Source organism: Cygnus olor, chromosome 1 (genome assembly GCF_009769625.2).
Source record: "Cygnus olor isolate bCygOlo1 chromosome 1, bCygOlo1.pri.v2, whole genome shotgun sequence".
Lineage (NCBI taxonomy): Eukaryota > Metazoa > Chordata > Aves > Anseriformes > Anatidae > Cygnus > Cygnus olor.
In genome coordinates this window covers 97615006-97636526 of record NC_049169.1, presented here as the reverse complement: position 1 = coordinate 97636526, position 21521 = coordinate 97615006, and the positions used below count along the sequence as shown (strand labels likewise).

At 48.0% G+C, this 21521-nt stretch overlaps 1 protein-coding gene across 1 annotated transcript in view; it reads left to right on the top strand.

Annotated features, from left to right (window-relative positions):
* Positions 1–5431: 5431 nt before the first annotated feature.
* Positions 5432–21521, top strand: part of ARHGAP31 (Rho GTPase activating protein 31) — a 60046-nt gene continuing 43956 nt past the window's right edge. Inside the window, exon 1 of the mRNA XM_040571367.1 lies at positions 5432–6573. Coding sequence (XP_040427301.1) covers positions 6474–6573 — 100 coding nt within the window. The 5' untranslated portion in view covers positions 5432–6473. The remainder of the gene's footprint in view (positions 6574–21521) is intronic.

Here is a 21521-nt window from a genome sequence, read left to right as displayed (position 1 = left end):
ATATGGGGACCATTAATATTATACATCCTGAGAGAGGGGGCACTCAAATCTCAGGCAGAAGGAATCTCCTCACTTAGCTGATTTCCCCACTCAGTACTGTCAGCATCTGAGAGCACAACAGACGGGTAAGTTGTTTTTCTACTTAGCCTAGGCACATGCCTGACCGTGAAGAGGGATGTGGTGCAAGGCAGGAAGAGAAAGCCTAGAAGGGAGAGAGGATATGGTCAGCTTTGCAGAGAAAACAATAGGAGATCATTTGTACAGACTCACCAGTATGTTCCCTACAGGGACTTAGACCAGAGTGTAGAAATAAGAAACAACAACTGCGCCAGAGCCTGCCACTTGCAAGAACACCTGGCTTTGCCTGCCACAGCTGCTAGCACTCTACCCATCACAGCTGACAGCCCTCTCACAGAGGTGTTTGCAGGGGGGACACATGGCTTTTGAAAACTTGTGTTTCCTCTCTCCCCTCTTCCTGCCTCAGACCCTGTTTTGCCTTGCTGAAGACAGAAGGAAGAGAGGTAGCAGTCTGTCCTAGCTGGAGACCATCATCATAGCTCACAATTCTTCGTAGGAACTCTTCCTTGGCATGTTGGACATTCAGAAAAAATACAAGGAGTCCTAATTGAAAGCTTGTGCTAAAACAAGACATAACTCTCTCAGGGAAAATTTATTTCTCTCAAGCGATTAAGAGAAGATCCCAGAATAAAAATCAGGTTTTAAGTGGCTTCTAAAAATAGCACATAACAGGCTAGCTTTTATCCCTAAAATATTGAACATCCTGAGCTATATTTTATTTCAACAAATAAGGTATTACAGAACAGTCCTTATCTTCTACAGAAAGTGATCAAAACAGATTATTGCTTGAGTGAACGCCTGGATAAACTCATTTCTTTCCTCCCTTCCAGCTTAGTCCTTATAACTGAGACTCTTTCACAGTCTTTAGCTTACCATCACCATTAAAATAAAGCAACTGTAACAGACTGCTGTTTTTGTGGTTAACCCACAACTTCTTTCTCCCAGGGCAAAATGATTGGCAGACCTATTAATGACAGACGGGCATTTCAAAGTGGAGATACAGGCAGTGGAGAGGATGGTGGTGTCGGTGTCCTCTGAGAGGCTGGGAGCTGGGCTAATCAGAAGTTACACACTTGGGGACCTCTATAGTATACTAGCAATGCTGTTGGTTGGCAGAACTGGAAGTAGGAGAGACTAAATAGTTTCTCTTTTAGTGATTTAGGCCTCTGGTTCAACTGATTTCTCATTTCTGCTAGAACAATGACTATAGGATAAAGGGTCAGGGAAACTCCAGCAAAACCAGTGGGGTGCAAATATGGAGGAACAGATACTGAAAATCTTCTGTTCTGCTTTAGGCTGTGGTAGTATAGCAGCTGGACATAGTGACTAAGCAAAGGGTGTCTGAAGTGATAGATCTCAGGATTTTCTTCCCCTGTTAAGTTTTCTCAGCTCCTATAGATGCTGACTGCTTGAGAATCCTGGTTATTACCTGTGTTCACAGGCTGGTAAGACTTGAGGAGCAAAGAGATTACAGTCTAAAGTATTTACCACATTCATAGGTGTTGTTGATTGGCTTTTTGCTTTGCTATAGTTTAAAAAAATATTTTCAAGCAAGTTGTTTAATTCTTGTAGGCCTCTTTGGTTACCTGGTCAGGGGGAAAAAGTGAGACCAAAAAATTTCCCAGTTTGATAGGACTGCTTATTCCTGCTAGTTGCATTGAGGTAATGTGTTGAAGAATCACCTCTAAACAATGTGCTGTCTTGCTCGTACTCAGCACAGAGATGCCAGCTGCCTCTTCCATGTTATCCAAAAAGCTGCTGGCAAGATGCTCATGAAAGGGCCTGCGTGAATTTGGAATGGCTCCATGGTGTGAGGTTTGTGGCCTTTCTGCCTCACCAAATGGGTCATCTCATTGGTTAGATGCATGGAGAGGGTTCAGAGCATGCCTCTGAGATGAAGGAAGCCTTTGCTAGCTGTACGGCTGGTCTGGAAGAGGTTTTCTCTGAATGTTTGCTTTATAATACTATTGCATATTATTGCACTATCAATGGAGTTTTACACTGGGAAACATAAAGTCTTCCTAGAATGGTTTTTATATTGTTTAAACAAAGAATAATTAGATCCCCCTGTCAAGAATTAGAGTTCCTCTGTGCTAGATGTTGTACAAACACAGAATTAAACAACCATCACTATTCAGACAAGTTTGTGGTCTGAGCAAGGGAAGGGAGATACATTCTTCACCTGTTTTTCTGTACACAAGACACCTCTGACATGACTGCGAACACTGGGAGAAGGCAGTCTGGCTAAAGATGTAGTTGCATGTTTGGTAGCTGTGGTATGTATAGTCAGTAACTGACTATTGAGGTATTAGGCTAATTCAGGGGATCGGTAGCAGGTGAGTGTGAGGTGCCTCCTTCATTTGTAGCTGAAGTGCTAGCACCTTCCTAGTAGCCAACAAAGTGCTGGGAGACCCATTGCATTGGGCAGATGGACACAGGAAAGGAGGTGTGTCACTTTGTGGAGCAAGAGGGTCCCTTGGGAGGTGGGAAGGGAGGTGAGAACTGGGGGAAACAGGACTTGTGACTGGGAGGAGGGGGTGTTTGGAAGTGGGAGTGGTGGGTGCCCTGTGACAAGAGGAGCCCCAGATTTGTGGTCCAATGGGTACTCAGAGAAACAAAAGCCTCCACACCAGGCTTTAGGCTTCACAATACGATGGGAGTAGGCAGGAAACAGGGACGGAGAGGGGCAGGGGAGGAAAGAGAGTATGTGGAGGGGCGGGGAGGGAGGTTGAACTGGCGTGTCAGGGTCTAACAATGACCCATCTGTGTCAGGAAAACAGTCCTACTCGGCAGGGCTATTTTTAGGGGAACCCACCCCCCCACAGTTCTTCCATTCCCCCCCGCCCCCAGCCAATCCTTTGTGCCGAGTGGCGCCTGGCAGGTCGGTGGAGATTTCAAAGCCATGGGCAGGGAAGAGCTCCACACAACGACGGAAACGCAGCAGGGAAGGGAGAGGTGGGAGCCCAGAAACAGCCCGCGTGACACCTCTGGTGCAGCCCCAGGCCCGCAGGAGGGGAAGCCTCATGGCCAAGGCTCTTCCCCAAGCTCTCCGTCTGCTTCTGGGGCCATGGACACCCCACCTGTGAGAACGAGGAGGACTGCATGGTCATTACCCATGCTACTTTCGTTCACACATAAAAACACTCTCCTCTCCTCTCCTCTCCTCTCCTCTCCTCTCCTCTCCTCTCCTCTCCTCTCCTCTCCTCTCCTACTCCTCTCCTCTCCTCTCCTCTCCTCTCCTCTCCTCTCCTCTCCTCTCCTCTCTCTCCTCTCCTCTCCTCTCCTCTCCTCTCCTCTCCTCTCCTCTTCTCCTTTTTGGTGGAATAAAAAATTTCCCCTTCTTTTCCAACTGCTTCAGCTTTAAACTACTTTTTCCTTTCCATACGTCTGGCCCAAGCACTTTTCCTCTCTGGCTTTGTATGTCCTCATCAGAGAAAACTTTTCCAGGAGGGACACTGGTTTACATCTTAACCCCACAGCTCATGCCTGCTATTGCAGAGACTTTACCGCCTTCCAGGCCATGCAAATCCAGACTTCTTATTTTTAACTCTGTGGAGGAGAATATCGCCCCTTTCCCTCAGAAAAATCCCCTGGCTCAGCACTGATTTTAGGCTGTGATATGAAGCGCTTTGTTTGTATAGCCTCTCTTGTTTGGTTCCCACTCACCTTGTGTGACCTTCTCCTTCTCCTCCTCCTCCTCCTCCTCCTCCTCCTCCTCCTCCTCCTCCTCCTCCTCCTCCTCCTCCTCTCAGCCCGGGCTCCCCGGGCAATCCTCTCTGTCCTCATGCTGAACCTTGTCCTGGTGCAGCACAAGCCACCCCTGCAGCCCAGCCTCTTCTGGAGCTTCTCACACCGCAGCACAGTGTCTCTTTCACCCCACCCACCACGCTGTTTTGGACTTTGAAGAAGATGGCATGGTGGCTCACAGTGGTGGAGCCGCTCCCACCAGCTGGAGCGGTGCTGAGGCTGAACATCACGGAGTGGGTTGATGTGAGCAGGAGGACATGCTTCCCACCCAAAGGGGCAAGGAGATGGGTTTCTCTTCCTGCAGAGGGTGGCCAGCCACCCGGGTGGTAGAGGACAGCCTAGTGGGACACGTGGAGCTGAGTGTCCTGTTGTTCATCCAACCCCTTTGAAGTCTGCCCCTTGGCAGGAAGGCAGGATTCTCTGTGGCACGCGATGGGTTTGGCGGAGTGCCATTATGGGGAAGGATCCCAACCCAACACTGAGGTGCTGTGAGAAGCCCAAGATAAATTAAAGTCAGTTTTAATTTCTGTAGGGACACAGGGTTCCTGAGAACAGCTGTTGGTCTGGTCAAAAGAGCTCAGTCTTCCCTCTTAGCCTGGTAGAAGGAACAGGAGGCTGGGGGCCCACAGACCAGACATCTCTCTGATACCCTTCTGCAAATCATCTTCCCATCAGCCATCGTGCTATAAAATGAGGATAATGGCAATAATTGCAATGATAAGCTGCACAATAGGAGTTATAATTGCTCAAGGTCCTTCACTAGGGCTCGTGGTGTTTTTTCTCGTATGTGATGTGATAACATTCAACCCTTTTGAGGAAAAAGGAAAAAAAGTTGCCCTACTGAGGGACAGAACCTGAATGGCTTTTGACAGCAGAAGAATCACAACGAGGCTTGATTTATCAGAAAATCTTTGTTAAAATAAAGGAGTGTGGGTCTGTGGGAGGAGGCAGGTTTTCTGTGCTGGTAGGGGCTGAGGCAGGACAGAGTCCTTTGCCCCATTTCCTGGCCAATTTTCCTCCAAACCAAAGCTCTTTGGTCAGAATATAACTCATTTTTGGTGAAAAGCTGCAAGGTCCTGTTTTTGCTTGTTTATTTTTCACTGAGACCCACAGACTGACAAGTGGTGTGTGGCAAGAGGGGGCAGTGAAGCCTTGGCAGAGCTAGGCTTGCCTCCTGAGAAGAAGCGTGCAGCCCACGGGCATTCCCAGCTCTGTAAGGAGGTCTGAGTTTCTGGAATAAAAAATGTGGAGAAGGGACAAGGGACTGCCCTCATGAGCAGAGATGCATGTAGGGTAGGGTAGAGAGGTGTTGGTGGGGGGCAGGTATCGAGGCTGAGGGAAAGCCCATCCAATTTTCTTTCTTTCCACTACTGGGTGATTGCTGTCCCTTGCCTCCTAACCCCTTCTTTGGCAGAGGGCAGCCTTTTCTGGGAGCTGACTCTGCAGCATGGGAACTTCAGTGCCCGGATGGCATCTGTTTCTGCTTGCTGGGCGGGGAGCCGGGGAGGAGGGAGCTGAGAGCTTCCCGCCTCCCCCCTCTTCAGTTTCCCAACTTTCTGCCCCTGTCTCATGCTTTGCCAGCCCCAGCCCATGCCCCTGAAGGGACAGAGACACGGTGGAGGGATGCCTTGGGATAGAGGAACCAGCCAGCAGAGGCAGAGACCTCCTGGAGCAGCTCCTGGCCTCCCTCCTCCTCACCGGCCCTTCCTTGGGCCTTTCTAGGGCTGAGACCTGGTAGTGCAGGAAGCACCCGACCGCGGGCCACAGCTCTCCCAGCCGTGATTTCCTCTGGCGGCCCGTTATCTGCCCACGGGCAGGGAAGGCTTCCCCTCTTCCTCCCCCCGTCCCCCAAATCCTCTCTCCGCCTCCCCTCAGCCTCTTGCACACAAACGCACTTTACTGCCAAAAAAAGTCTTCCTCCCCCCCCCCCCCCAACACACACACAGCTCCTCCTCGGCTAACTTCCTTTCAGCATTTTTTTGAGCTGGATAATCCTAGGATTTGTCAAAGGGGGGAAAGGAGGGAGAGCGGGCGAGGGAGTCAGGACAGGAAGCTGGTTTCTCATTCCTCTTGCTGTCCGACGACGGCAGGAGGAGGGGAAGGGGGGGAGCCAGCGAGGAGCCTCGCACAGGCTCTTCCCCAGTCCCTTTCCATTAGCCTGCTGGAGCTCCCACTCTCCTCCGAAAGCTGGGAGAAGGAAGACCAGAGCGGGACGCCTGCGGCTGGCGGCAGCGACAGCCCAGCTGACGAAACCCAGAAGGGTGGCCGTGAAGGGTCCCAGGACAGCGCTGAGGGACAGACGTCCCCACCACCACCACCATCTCGACAGCTCGGATGCGGGCACCCGTCCACCACAGGCTTCCCCTCGATGCGAAGCCTTCCGGGCTCGGGCTATGATCGCTGCTGCTGCCGGCTGGGGAGCCTCCTCGCGCCCTGACCTTCCCCTGCCGCCGGAGCAGCCCAACATCTGGTGGGGATTAATGTTGATTTCTCCAGACGGACGCCGCGCGGGACCCCCGATGCTACCCCCTGGAAGCGGGACACGGGCGGTGGTCTGAGGAGAAGAGACAGCTTTTTGCCTCCCAGCGTGAGGCCGGGGGGAGGGGGGCAAGGCAGGAGGGGGGCAAACCTCTTTTGGGACTAACCTCATGAAGAACAAGGGAGCCAAGCAGAAACTCAAGAGGAAGGGAGCCGCGAGCGCGTTCGGCTGCGACCTGACGGAGCATCTGGAGAGCTCTGGGCAGGATGGTAAATGCCTCTTTATTTTCACTCTGGTTGCGGAGGAGCAGAGCGCGCGTCCTGTTTTTGGTTTTGTCTGTTTGCTCATTCTCCATCAGTGGGATTGGAAACCAAACATTTCTGAAGGGCGAGGGCTAAGCAACCTGGAGCTGTTTTATCTGTGGGAAGTAGAGTCACTGCCCAGGCACTCACAATGAATGAACGAGCAGGGGATTGCTTTGGTGACGCGCCTGCATGGCCCTTGCATGAGTAGCACAGTGCGTAGGGAAAGGACAGGGACAGGGCTGTGTGAGCGGGGACAGAGACGGCCAGGCGTATGCTGTGCAGCCCTCTCCTGTGCCCTTGGCCTTGGGAGTAGGGGTAGCAGGCTTTTAGGGAGCTAGGCTTGGAAAGCAGAGCGTTGTCTCCTCCCAAACCCAAAAATCCTCACGAAGTCCATGAGAGGAGAGCACAGCAGGGCCTGTAGAGGGAAGCTGGGGATGTCCTATCCACCCTTCCTTGACTCCAGGTCCCATATCGCCCTTTTGCTGCTGGACTGAGGCAGGATAGAGGCTGGGGATGGAGAACGGACGGGTGTGAGGTGCTGGGGGCAGCTGAGCTAATATTTTCAGTACCCTGCCTGTTATCTTTCCCTCCTTGCCTCCTCCCCCTGACCTCCATGCCCCCAGATATCGGATGGGAACACGGTAGCTCAGCCAAGAGATAACAGCGATAAGATCAGAGGGTCCCAGGCTTGAAATGATCAGTCGTGGGTGCAGGAAGGAGCACAAGATTTTTTTCTGAAAGAGGGTTGGAGGATAAGAGAAGCAGCTGAGAGTTTGGCTTACAGAAAGACTGGCAGTTTAGAAAGAGGAAAGGTAAATACGTGCCTGTTCCCATCCCTGCTGTTAGCACTGTGTGCCAGTTGGAGTTAACTAAGTTTTACCAAAGTCAGGCTACTCAGAGCAAAAAAAGCTTCCAGCAGCAATGTCAGCTTTGTACGGGGAGGGCTGTACAATCAGGTCTTTCATTTGCTGATGAGCATGGCTGATGAAGTGCAGTGTGGAAGTACAGTGGCAGAGGGATGGACTGCTTAGCAGCAGCCCTTTCCACTGCACAGGGAGGAGGACAGTGCATATATCACTAAGATAAAACGTTATATATGTGCATTTATTTAGGTATGGCGGAAAAATAGACATTCAATTTCATTGTGAGATGACAGTAACAATTACTGTATCTTTTAACTTATATAGCCCTTAATGGCAACTGAATCGAAACAGCCAAAGTAACAGACTTAATGAACTGGTATCACTTTGCCAGCACAAGATGCAGTTAGATAAATTCCATTCATTGCTTACACGAGCTACCACAGCAGAGGAACAGCTTACAGCTGTTTACAGGGACACTAAAAAACAACACAGGGAAGGCAGGTACAGAGAGTATATTCAGCTGAAGCATTGAGGGGGATTTTTAAGTGAGAAATATAAGTACTGCAGCTGAAATTATGCAAAAACAGCAGAATTTACTACCAGAAATCCTATATTCCTCTAAAATTGTTTTTGGGGCACAAGAAAGAAAGACATTGTCTCAAGTCTCATCTGTGGGATGGTTCACAGTTCCAACCTACTTAACTCTCTGTGCTGAGGAGTGCCGGGGGAGGACACGAAGTCCCTTTTCCTTTATACAGTACTGCTGTTTGCTGAATAGCACATCCCGTTGCCCAGTGCTGTGGGATCCTGAAATGAAAGGCTCAATTGTTACAGGTTTATTGGGAAGAGTGTACAATTGGTACAATTCGAACTGTTGGGATAGTGGGAGAAGAAATCAGAGAACTGGAGATACTTGTTTCTTTGCTAGCAGGGCTCTCAGGATCAGTAGGAATGTGCTCGAGTATGCGAAGGTGGCCTCCTGAGAAGAAACAAGTGTTCAGATGTCACCAGGACATCGTAAATATGCACCCTGTAACCGTGAAACAAAATCAGAAGAACAATTAGGGTGTGAGAGATGGCTGGTTTGAGGTTAAATTGTTCTGCTAAGAACAGTTCTCAGCGACAAGCCAGCGCTCCCGTGAGCAGAGGCTATGTCAGAGACGTAAAGCAATAACTTTCTGACTGCTTTAGATTGTGCTCTGAGTTTAACTGGTGGGATGCTGGCTCTGGTTGTTCCCTACTTGGAAGCAGCAATGATACAAGACCGTTCATGGTAGCTGGCAGTGCTGAGGAGGGGTAGAGCGCTTTGGCTGCTGTCCAGGAAATGGTTTGCTGCGGAAAGCAAGTTCTAAAACACACCCAGAAGTGTTAACTGGGAAAGAAGAAGTGGTTGTCGGGATGGTATAATTGGTTCTGCATTTGGGCTCAGGTCTGCTTTGTGCCGCCCTGAAGTGCTGCTTTGCGTGACATGGGTCCCGCACACTCGCACAGACGAAGGCAAACTGAGATGGCAAAGGCAAAGGCTAGCATAGACAACTCAATTTGGCTTTTTTTTTTTTTTTTTCTTTTTTCCCCGATCTGGATTAATGCACAGCCGTTACAGTTAGGGGGTGCTGCTCTACTCATGCGATGCTTCGCGGAGGCAATACACGAGTTGGGTCCCTACATGCTTGCGGTTGTTGAGGAGCAGCTTGTGCGCCCTGTACGGACCTTAGTCCCTGTGTCCTTGCCAAATTCCAGTGGAGAGAATAATGTCCTGCTTAAGGTATCAGCATTTCCTCTCCTGTCATGTTAACTGTTTAATAACTTGCTGCGGTCCTCATCAGAGATGGCTGTGTTTCAATGAAAGGTGGAAAGATCTCTCGGTCTACCTTATCAGACGGATGTAGCTAGGGCTCAGTTGTCATAAGCTTTATATAATGCAATAAAAGCTGTGGTGGAATTACAAAATATTTAAGAGTGGTGTAGATGTAAAGACTTTAGCAGGTATAGTGGGGGTAGCTCAGGAGATTTAAAATCAGTGGTGATGGACAGATAGATGTTTCTGTCTGGTGGTTGGTTTGAAGCTTGGCTGTGCTGAATTTACCATATTTCAAGGCAGCTCCTGTCATTGCCGCATTTGACCCTACTTGGCCTTTTCCTGCTGGCAGTCTCGACACAGAGGCTGGTTATGCTCCTTACAGAGGCAGACTGTTATCAGTGCTCCCAAGCATTTGAAGTCATGAGTCAGGCCACAAAAATCATGAGATAAAATGCTGTCTCTGCCAGCATCAAATTCACACATGGAGACAAGTGGTCTTCTGGACTATAAACCTTCACTAGAAAGCAGGCTTTGGGCATGGGTAGGCACCCATGCAGGAGGAGGTTTGCCCCCTACTAAAACATTTTATTGTGGCTGAAGTGTCTTAAAATGTTATAGCAGTGCAATGGAGCTAGTGGGTATTAACCCTGAATGGTTAATATTAGAGTTATATTTTGGCCTCTTGATAATCAGCCGGGTGTCCAGCAGAGAAAAGCAGATAGTGCTTCTGCTGAATGAGTGCTTTTCTCAATGAGAGCTGCATGTCAGGCCCCCAGTTCCTTTTATAACAACAGTATAATATTATAGCCATGGGTGGGCCAGCAGAATAGATAAGTCGCAAAACTGTACATGAACCTTAATTGAGGCAAGATAGTCTGCTCTGCTTAAGGAAACAGTCAGAAAGAGTAGCCTTGCTTCTGGTCATATCAAAGAATTGCTGTAAGAGGGGGCTGAAAAAGTCAAAGCTGTTAAAATGAGAGGAACTAAGTCAAAATGGAGTTTAATATTTCCAGTATTCCTAGTTGTTGGAAATTCAGACTGGGGTATCAGGTATACAACCAGGTACCACTTCTATGCTTTTTAAATGGAAATGGCCACAGCATCTATGAAACTTGGATTATGCTGGTAAAAGATGATCCAGTCTTTTGCTTAGGAACCGCTACTGATTCAGGTCTACCTTTGCTTCATTTGCTCAGAGCCAGCTAGGACTTAGAGAAAGGCTGAGGCATTTCCTTCAATTTTATTATGATGGTGTTTAGATGCAGGGCAAGGAGATGATACCTGGATGGCAAAAGGCCAAATCTCAGATTAGACACCTTCTTCTCAGGCTGCAGGTCAGCTCTGCATGTCCTAGCTTCCCCCATTTGCCAGAGAGTTATTTCTGCAGTTGCTGTACCCCTCTGTGGTTTGTTGCACATCTGTTTCCTGCCTGATGTTGTCTGGTTGGGATGCAATGAGCTCAGCTTTTCCCCTTAACCCCCTCCCACACTCCCCACAGCTCCCTCGGTGATTCTCATCCTGAGCCTGTAGCACCCTAAGCACTTTTGGTCTCTTTGTCCAAGGCTGGTTATTGTCTTTATTTGTTATTTGTTGTTGAAATGTGGCTGGTTGACTACAGGAGCTCTCTTGTGCTCTCCTTCTTGCCATGGCAGAGCTCAGGGCTGGCCACCATCACTCCCTGGAGGCAGGGGAGGGAAAGGGATTTGTGTTCTGCAGACATAGCACAGGGAGACATTATCAGCCTTTGCAGTGACTGCTTCTGCCTTCTCACAACTGCATTTGAATGAAAGAGTAAGAAAAGTTTTCATTTAGTGCTAGCGGTCTCACAGAAACATGGTGGTTCTGGCTGGCACTAGTTCCTCGAACAAAATCTTAACTGCTGCAGTAGGTCAAGGATTGTCAAGCAATTCTGAGGGAAAATAGTAACAATAATTCAAGGGTAATAGGCTTTGTACAAAGGAAAGGTGGCCCTGGACGCTCTTGGGCTGCTTTGGGACAGCCCCTTAACATGCTGCCTACTGCCTGGTTTTGATGCTCTGTATTTCATCACGAAGCTGCCTCTTCCGTGCTCAGGCAGATGAGACCTGCCACTCGAGAAGAAAGTTTGCTTTGACGCCTCCCATCAGAGCCAATCCTTAAACCTGCTGCCCAGATGTGAAGCAGCTTTTCGGGGTCACGGGGCTTTCTTTCCTCACACTTGCATGTGCAGCAGAGTGCTTCTGGGATAAGAGCATGCAGGGATGAGTGTGGGGGTGTGCACAAGCCCAGAGCGCATGTAAGCGTGTAGCAACCAGCATGTGCTTTTGCCTAACATAGCTGAACATCAAAGAATTACCCAATGCTGCTGTGTGTATTTCTAGGCTCCTAAGTGGAATTAGATGCTGCAAACTTACACCACGAAAAAATAAGCATTTGCGATTACTTTATTTTCTCTTTAAGCTGCTCTTCCTGTGTTGACGTATTGAAGTGAATGCATGCCCTTGCTTTTGGTTAGGTGATTCTGGTTAGCGATGCATGCAAAAAGTCCTGGGAAAGCTGCTGAAGGATCATTAATGGCAACGTGGAAGAAAAAGAGAAAAAGAGGAGGCCTTTTTTTAAAAAAAAATCTCCTTGGAAAAATGAAAATGCCACATGCTCATTTAATCTGCTGCAGAATGAAGAGCTGCCTTCATCCCGCTCTCAAAATTAGAAACTTTGGCACTGGGGATTTCTCTCTCAAGAAATGATCTGAAAAGAAACCTTCTCTTTTTGTGGCCAGGTTGCTTTCAATCCACATCAGTTCCCTGACCCACTTCACACCGGGGCTAGGCAAACACTTGTCACCCTGCACAGGAGGAAGGGGCAGGGGCTGGGAGGAGAAGGGGACAAGCAAAGCCTCTTGGGCTGGCTTGAAAGGCAGTAGTCCTCTTCTTTCATTGGACATGCCACTGCAGTCTGCTCTGCATTTCACTGCTGATGTACCAAGCAGCCCCATGACTTGTGCTCTGTGGGGTCCGTTCCTGGCAGGAGACATGTGGCCTGTGTGGATACTTAAGTCTGCATCTCCTCATCTTTGTGACAGGAGCCGGAGGGACAGTTGGGCTCTCAAGTTTGGGGCTAAAGAAGGGGGTCTGCATTGTTATACAGTAAAGGAGAACCATGGCAGAGGGGTCCTGAGAGCTGAGTACATGAAATGGAGGAGCTGGGCTGGGGTTACCACTTGAGGGTCTGCCAAGGCACGTGCAGGGGACAGAGGGGTGAGGCAGAGTGCTGCCAAGATGGACAGCAGAGGGGGAAAATTGTTAATCACACAGAAGTTGCTTTTTCTCCCCCCTGTTCTCACAAGTGGAGTGTCACGTTTTGGGTCCCAGATACCAGCCTCTATGGCAACAAAGTGAGAGCAACGAGACACTGGGAACAACGGGAGCAGGAGCCATCTGTCTGCTTCTGCTGCTCCGCTGTTACTCCTTGCTTTGGACGATGTTTGTGTTACTTCCTCAATCTGTTTTTCCTGGGAGGTTTTTTTTTTTTTTTTTTTTTTTTTTTTTTTTTGTGTCACTGTGGCACAGTGTTGCTGCAGTTAAAAATTCATGTTGCTGCTCCTTGTTCTGTATTGACTTTTCATTGCTAGCACCGTGTGATTAGCGGGGAGCTCTTCCACACTGCGTCCTGCATTACGTTTCCCTTACCAAGCACTGCAGGAGGCACACATGTCCTCTGCATGCACTAAGCCCCACTTTGATCCTGCCTTCTCCCCCATCCCTGGTGAAGAACAGCATGAATCACGTCTTGCCTGCAGATCCTAGATTAGAAAATGTATTTTGATTTAGCAAATGTTTTCTCTTTGTGGGGAATAGCCGATTTCATCTGGACATGGGGCACCAAGAACTAGAGACTTCAGTGCCTGTGATATGACAGCTCGCAAAGGCTCAAGCAAATTGAATACCTGCAATGGATGAAATGCTGGCACTGCACAAGGTGGATGTACAGCACAGGCTGATGTAGCTGTGGTGAACAAGTAGGTTGAGTGATCTCAGTGCTCAGATCCAGAGTTTTGGTGTAGGCCTGGTTCTGCTTTGGAGAGCTTGTGACACAAAAGAAATACTAGAAAGGTTGCATCCATGACACAGTTCTACAGCAGCAGCATTTGCTTGCAGTCAGGGCTGTGCCAAAAATGTATGTTCTGGTGTTTCTCCTTTACTGGTATTAGGGGAAATGAAAACAGCCCATCACTAACAGCGTACCCAGTCCTGCTCTGCGGGGTGGGCTCAATGTCAGATTGACCACCGGTGTCACTTCTTGGACTGTATCTCTGATTTGCAGCAGATGTGGTTTTCCTAAGTGTGAAATACAAATGGAGGGTGACTAAAGGATGGAGAGCTACCAGCATCTACCGCCAGTCCTGAACTACCTGCCTAAGGGCACACAGGGCTTTAACAAGGAAACCTATGTGTGGACATGGTGTTTAGGGTTTAGTGGTGGATGACACAGTAGTGTTAGGTTGATGGTTGGGCTTGATTTTAAGTGTCTTTTCCAACCTAAATGATTCTATGATTCTAGGTACTTATTACAATATCAAAGCTGCTGACTGGCTCCACTGATGGTTGTTTTAAGGGCAACTAAAGTGTCCATCTACTTTCCATCAATTCCCAGAGCCTCAAGACCCAATTATCCTTTGTTCATGTGCCAGAGCCTTCAGTTTCTCCTCTGATAACTTCAGTGGACATGTTTTGCATTGTCAACAAAAAATTCTGCAGCATGTTTACAATGGACACAGACAGAACAAAGTAACATAAATTTAATTTAGTGTTAAATCAAATAATGTGGGGCAACTGTGCTGACTGTATTATTAACTTTCCTACTTAATGCAATAATGTAACCCTCTGTTTTCTGTATTTATCTGAAACTGCAAGCAGACTTTCTGGTCTTCTGCACCAGAGTGACTGAAGAAAGGAAAGAACTTAACATGGGCCTTGAGACCTAGTTTGCTGTCAGATGTATAGACCCTTGTATATAATGAAGTTAAAGACACTGGTACTGAACTTTACACTCACTAGAGTGTTAAATCAATGCAATTATTGTGTGTGGAAGTGAGGAGTTCAGTCCCTAAGACTACAAGCCTTCTGGCATACACCATTTAAGTGGACAGGGAAGTCCCAGTCCTCTTCTGCCTCCTGGAGATGGCTGCCCAGGACCATGTCCAGTTGAGCTTTGAATATCTCCACAGGTAGAGATTCCACAACCTCTCTGGACAACCTGTGCCATCCTTTGAATTTGGCACAGTTAAGTAAGTATTTCCTTGTGTTCATATGGAATCTCATGGTTTTTAATTCATGCCCATTGCCTCTTGTCATCCCAGTGGGCACCACTAAGAAAAGCCTGTCCCCTTTTATCATTCCCTCCCTCCCATCAGGTATCTGTTAGAATTGATAAGATCCCTCTGGAGCCTTCTCTTCTCTGTGCTGAACAGTCCCAGCTCTTTCAGCCTTTCTTCTGTGAGAGATGCTCCTGTTCCTTAATCATCCCTGCAGCGCTGAGCCAGACTCGCTCCGGTAAGTCCATGTCCTCTCCTGGGGAGCCCAGAGCTGGACACAGCACTCCAGACATGATCTCACCAGTGCTGAGTAGAGGGGAAGGATCACCTCCCTTGACCCGCTGGTAATGCTCTTCCTGGTTCTTCTAGCATTCCCAGTAATGTACAGTTTCTGTCAGAAATTGGCCTTGGTAACCAAGGCCAGCAATTTCAGTAAGTAACTAACATGCAATTGAGACAATGTTGAGCATCCTTTCTACCCTGGTTAATGCTGAAAATGAATTATATTTTCATAAGGGGCCGCTGTTCTTTAATGGTTTCTGCAGTCTTGCTGCTGGCCAGCTCGAGCAACTTAATGTATGCTTTATGTAATACGCTGGTACGCTGCATCTCGTGAAAGCTGTGCAGCACCTTGGCTTAATAAAGGCCTAAAAATAATGTTGCAAGGCAGCACGCCATTCTCAGGTGCTTAGCTGTGTAGTCCTGCAGGCACCAAGCTGGGGACTTGTGGGCTGGCTTTTTCCTTTGCTGTTGGGTGTGTTACATGCCCTCCTCCAGCATGGGGACTGGGCAAGGCAGGGGGATATGTGTGTCCCCATGCAGGATGCTCAGCTGTGGCTGCTGCTCTCCAAAATATGCCCTGAGCAGCTGAGCTGGGTTCACAGCCATTTGTCTCCACCTCCTCTCTGCCCTCTTCTACACTCAAGGCTCAACTAACTAAATGCCTTTGGAAATGCTATTATCTCCTGTGCTCTCTGGGGCCAGGAGCGGCTTGAAGATTTATCATCTGGAACAAGAGGCTTTGTTTAGTTCTGTAAAGCACAGAACAGTTAAAGAAAGAATAAAAACTAAACCCCAAACCAAATGCAAAACTCCCTTTACATCTCATGTCCTTTCTTTGCTCTCTCCCATCTGTGGTGGTGTGTACATTTGTTTTTGTAATGTGATTAAATACATGGCTAAATGGTTAGAGGAGATGTACCTACATCTCTAAAACAGGGATTAAACAGCCAAAGGGCCAGGAGACATCCTTGCTATAATTAAGCTGTGTAACTTGCTTCCTGCAGATTGCAGGCAAGAGAGTGGTTCAGATTCCCCAGCACCACCTTCATTTAGAGAATATCACTGTGGTTTTCACCAGACACAGCGGCATCGGTGCTGCTTTTTTGTTTCCTGAAAGGTGCTGACATGCTCGCAAACTTTCTCTGAACTTGGGATACAGGGCCCAGAAGGCAGGGTGAGATCCAGGCCAGAGCCGTGCAAAGCTCACCAGCTCATCAAAAACGCTGATTTGGCAAACCCAGAACACTGGGAAGAAAGGGAGGTGTTTGTTTATCTGGATCTGAGTATTTCGGATGGGATATTCTTGCTACTGTTAGTATTCTGCGCTTGCCATCTCTAGCAGTGAATGTGACTGTCTGTCCCATTGCAGACAGGCAGCTTGGCAGCACAACAGGGCCAACCAGCACGTGGAAAAACACTTGCTCCGCGTGCACCTTGTGCTTGTTTTTCCATTCATCCTTCATTATGGTGCTGCAGTCACACCCCGGGAGGTTCGGAGGTGTGATCGGGCAGGATGAGCCCTCCTTCTGGACCCTGGTGTCTGCAACACAATTTGTGTGAAATAAATAAGCTGTCAGCAGGGCTGAATTGCTTTCTTACGCAGAATTGGAGAGGGAAACAGCTTCACCATCTTGCTCTTTTTATCCTCCTAGTGTTCTCCACTTGGTATTGCATTCGTCTTACCCTTGCTCTGGTCAGGTAGTCTCAGATCCGTGAGAGGCTAAATGAGAACAAGCTCTCCTGTGAGATTTATTGCACCTTCTGCTTCTAATCAAGCCAGAAAAATAGAGCAACAGCCTTTCTTATATAATCCTGTTCTCTCTCTTCTCGTCCCTGCTGGAAACCAGAAGTACAACAAGGTAGAGGAATGCAGCAAAGAAAAGTTAAAACAAAAGGTCTGGGACCTCTGAAGAAACCGTGGGGCTTGGCCTGGGGTGATGGCTCTGGGTCACAGGGAGGGCACAGGGGATTCTCCCTCATTGCTAGCGCTTTTGGTTCCCCTTACGTAGCTGCTTGCTTTTCATTTTTTTCTCCTTCCATTTCAATAACTTCATTGCCAGGATGGCAATATGCGTATGTTGCCAAAGTCAATACATCAAGCGTCTGTGCCTAAGGCGGGCTTAAGAGCACTAAATGGGAAGAGCTGTTTTTGATCTATTGACTCCATTATTCTTCCTTCCTGGCTCCATCACGAGCGTCAGTCACATAGTGCTGCCCGAGGTCTGCTGTGTAAAGCCACAAAAGGGATCCGAGCCAGGAAATTCAGTCCCAGATCCCAACAAAGCTTGGATCTGGGGTCCCATCTTGGACTTGCAGGGACCTGGACAAGACCCTTCTGTGGCTCTGTCCCCGGATCAGCCAGGCACGGGTGACCCGGGCTGGCAGGCAGCTCCCTGGCAACAAATGGGCTAACAAACCTGCTAACAAACCTGCTTCAGGGGCAGGGAAGGAACCAGTGTAATAAATACAAAGCAGGGTTAGGACTTCCAATTAGTCCTCATTTCTAGCCGGCTAAAATACCCATCTGTCACTCCACTGCAATAATGAGATTTGAGAAGATTAACTGGATACTGCTCAGGCTCCTAAACATGGCAGCTAAATAAGCGTGCTGCTACTCAGCCCTAAGACCTGCTTGCAGCAACCACAGCCTAAGCAGGCTCATGTCTGGCTAGTGCTTGCATGGGAGCTACCCAAGAAAGTCTGCTGCCAGCAAGGGCTGGGTGATTCAGGAGATGACAAGCTCAGCATCAGCCAGTCAAGTTGTTGCCCTGGCGTCTTTTAGGGAAATGTTGCCATTTGGGTGCAGGATAGAACAAGGGCACCAATCCTTTCAATGCTTTTTAAAAAGTTCTAGTTTATCTTGTATTTCTAAAGGATAGGGACCTTTTCACATACATACATGCTGTGCCGTGTCTTTCCCTTTCCAAAAGCAATTTCAGCTGGAGCTGTGACTTGTTTTTACTCAGTGTCCCATACTGTCACGTAGTGCTGCTCTGCCCAGTTCAACAGCTGCCACCTCCCAGCCTAGAGTTGGGTGGAGTGAATCTTGTTTTTGCAGTTTGTGAAATATTTCAGGATGTAAGGCGCTCATTAAATTATTGATGTTAGCTCTTGGCCATTAAAGACAGACCTGAACTGCAGCTCTGGATCCCAGAGGCTTTTGAAGCTTGTCCTTGCCCTAACTAACAATGGTTTGCTACTTTGGATTTTTCGTGCTTCTCTTATGACAGATCTGAACTCACTGCAGGATGGTGGAAAGATCTGGCAGGTTAACAATGGGTGACAACAAGGATTTTCTTCATAAAACTATGTACCTACGAAGGAAATTTAAGTAAGAATAGGTTAAAAAAAAAAAAAAAAAGGAAAAAGAGACATTAGACCAGGTTGCTCAAAGCCCTGAATGTGTTCAAGGCGAGGTTGGTTGGGGCTGTGAGGAACCTGGTCTAGTGGAAGGTGTCCCTGCCCATGGCAGGAGGGGGGTGGAATTACACAGGCTTTGAGGTCCCTTCCAACCCAAACCATTCTGTGATTCTATGACATGCATGTGTTTGCTTTGGGAGAATGGGAAAAATAAGGAAAATGTGCTCCTGCCCCTTTCCAGAGGATGTTTGAAGAATATGAAACTCTCCTGTCCATCACGGGGGTGAGGGCCATCTCTGATGCCCTCCTTCGCAGGGCAGCTTGCATGTTAATTAGCCCATCCAAACGAGACGAGCCTACAGCCCGACAGAGCCGCGATTCAATGGCCAAACAATGTCTGATTATCCCATCCCGGGAGCATGGGGCCAGTCCCTGGCATGTGGGCTCTGCGTGAATGAAGGCTGAGTTGCTCAGATCTGGGCTGGAACTGCGTGGAGCAAGGGAGGTGGTGGTAGGACTCCCACCGGTGACATGCCACAGGCCATGGCAAGCTCTGCTCCCGCAGAGACACCTTCAGGCCACTCCTTCTCCTTCTACACCCCACTCCCCACAGGGGTTAAATGATGCTGGTATCATCTTCTTTTTTTATACGAAGTTCTCAGTGTTATGATTTTCGCTCTTATTATTAAATGTGAAGGGTCTCATCTGTTTTCTTCACCCCATACTGAAAAGAGCGCCAATGAGAAATGTCATTTTGGACGACAGGCAGAGCAGAAAAGGGTGGCACTTGCCCACTTGCCCAACTCAAGCAGTCCCCATACCAACATCATGATGGTATTGCATGCCCAAAGAGGAAGGTTGCTGGTGCTTTCTTCTGAGTCAGAGGCAGAGCTCTGCCCTGATACATGGCGTTTTAGCTTTAAGGAGAACATGACAGCCATTTGCCAACTGATCTCTGCTGCTAGGAGATGGAGAAACAATCCAGCATCTATCTGAACTAGCAGTAGGGATTACCTAAACCGGAATTTATCCAGGATGCTGTCTTTATTTCTGCTAATCTTGAAAAAAAAAAAAAAAAGTGCTGCAAAAACTTTCTGCAAGACCGCAACCTTCATTTTATAGACACCAATTTAGGAGGGAGTCTATGCAATGACACAGCTTTCTCTGCATGTTGTGGGACATGGTTCATTACTGGCTCATGGAAAGGACTGCCCTAGAAGTCACTGGCAGCAATTTTGATTGATTCTGGTTTTGGGATCAGGCCCAAGGTTAGGTTATGGCTAGAAACTAATGATAATGCATCTAAAGAAACAGCTGGGAGGGGGAAAGTGTGGCAGAGAAATGAAAAATTGACTGGAGGTAATTAACATGGAAAGGGAAGAAGGGCAAAGTCAGAATGGAGAAAACGTGAGGAAATCCCAATATGCTTACGCTGAAGAAGGGCAAGGTTGGAAAAGCTAGCCTGGGAACAAAACCAACCATATCAGAGCAACTGGAGACTGCCAGTGAATAGGAGAAGAGAGAGGACCATAAGTGGGTGCAAGATTCAAAGTCCTGGCACATCTGTAGTAGGGGTAGAACAGATGAGGAGAGGCTTTTCTGAGTACAGGCAGCCAGGAATAGTGTTCATCAGCAGCAGTGGTCAGTGAAGAAAAATGCTCACAGCACCAACAGCTCTTCTTATCCCACACTCCTCTTCCAGCTTCTTACCCAAAACCGAGCCAATGTGAGAGATGAGGGAATTATTTCTGGCTCCTTCCAACCTCCGAAACAAGCTTGGTTTTGGAAAGTGTGAGAAGTTGCCATTGAGTTCCTGCATTGCCAGGGATGCAGTTTTTCATCAGTTAGCTACAATTTTTTTTTTTCATTCTCCTTTCGGTGCCTAATTGATTTTAAAATGGGCTTCATTCTCTGAACGGTTCCTGAGTTTATGGGTGTGAGCAGCAGCAGCTTTGTCTCGCTTGGGTGATCTTGCAATCCTTAACGTTTAAACATGCTCAGCTTTGTCACATCAGCTTCCTTCGCTTTGGAAGCCAGTGCTATGGTGCTCTTAATCAAAACTTCTCCAGTTTCAGAGTCTTCGACAGGTTCCTGTTTTTAGATCCTGCGGTTTGTCCCCCTTTGAGATGACAGGTTGCTTGTGCAGGGAGACGGACTCAGCCTGGTGTTTTTTTTCAGTTCTGAAACCCTCCAGCCTTATACAAACATCAGGATACAGGTCTTGGCCTGAAGCCTCTGCCTCAGCAGAGAGCTGCAAAGGCAACAAGATGATTGACTTATACGGCAGTACCAGAGCTATCAAAATGTAAGGAAGTTTGATTAAGTATGATCTCAACGCCCTTTTCCTGCAACACCCCTTCTTGTGTTTGCAATGTGTTTGTTAGTGCCTCAAAGCCCTTAGTACAGCAAGATCCAGCAGTCAGAAAGACAAAAGAAACACAGCCCAGAACAGCAACTCCTTGGCATTTGCCTTTGAAGAAACATAGAGCATTAAAGGAATTTTTTTTTTCTTATTTCCTCTTTCCTTGCTTCCCCCAATCTTTGTTATTCCCGGCGACGACTGCATTTATTTATTTGCCTCTTCCCAAACCGCTGGACAGATGGGGGCTCCGTCAGGGAGCGGTCTAGCCCTGCTGCTGGAGAGGGCAAAACAATGGGGCTTTAATCCGGGCGCCTCCAGCAGCTGCCGCTGGCCAGAGGTTTCTCTGGGTTCCCAACACAGAACAGTTGCCTCTTTCATGAAGCGCCTGTGGGATGAGCCCGGGATTGCTACACCCAAAGCATTTCCATGCTGCAATGGCTCTCCGAAATGAAACGCTGCCGAGAACACCGCCTGCAACGCCCCAAGCAACTGGGATGTCCAGTGTGAGAGCCTCTTTCTTCCAGGCCTGGGCTGTGTTTACTGTCCGTATGCAATTTGTGAATAGCTCAAGTCTGGAAAGTGTTTAGGAAAGCGTCTAACTTTTCTTCTTAAGGGAGAAAAGAAGGGCGAAAAAAAAAAAGAAAAAAAAAAAAGAAAATGGCAAGGGTAACAAAATAGTTTCCAATGATTTGATGCAGTGCGGCCAAACTGTTTGTAATCATTTCCTTTAAATTCCTTTTATATAGGAAGAATTAAATACGAAATCATGAAGCAGGAAGCAGTCATCCTGCCAGCCAGTGACATGTACAGAGAGATCAGAGCGAGGCGAGAAAGACACACAACAGCAGGAGACATGCAGAAACCTTTTTTAGCTCTCTCTTTTTCTTCCTCTTTTTGTTTAGCATACACATCCATGTAGTACTAACATTTCTTGCCCAAAAGGAGCTGCGG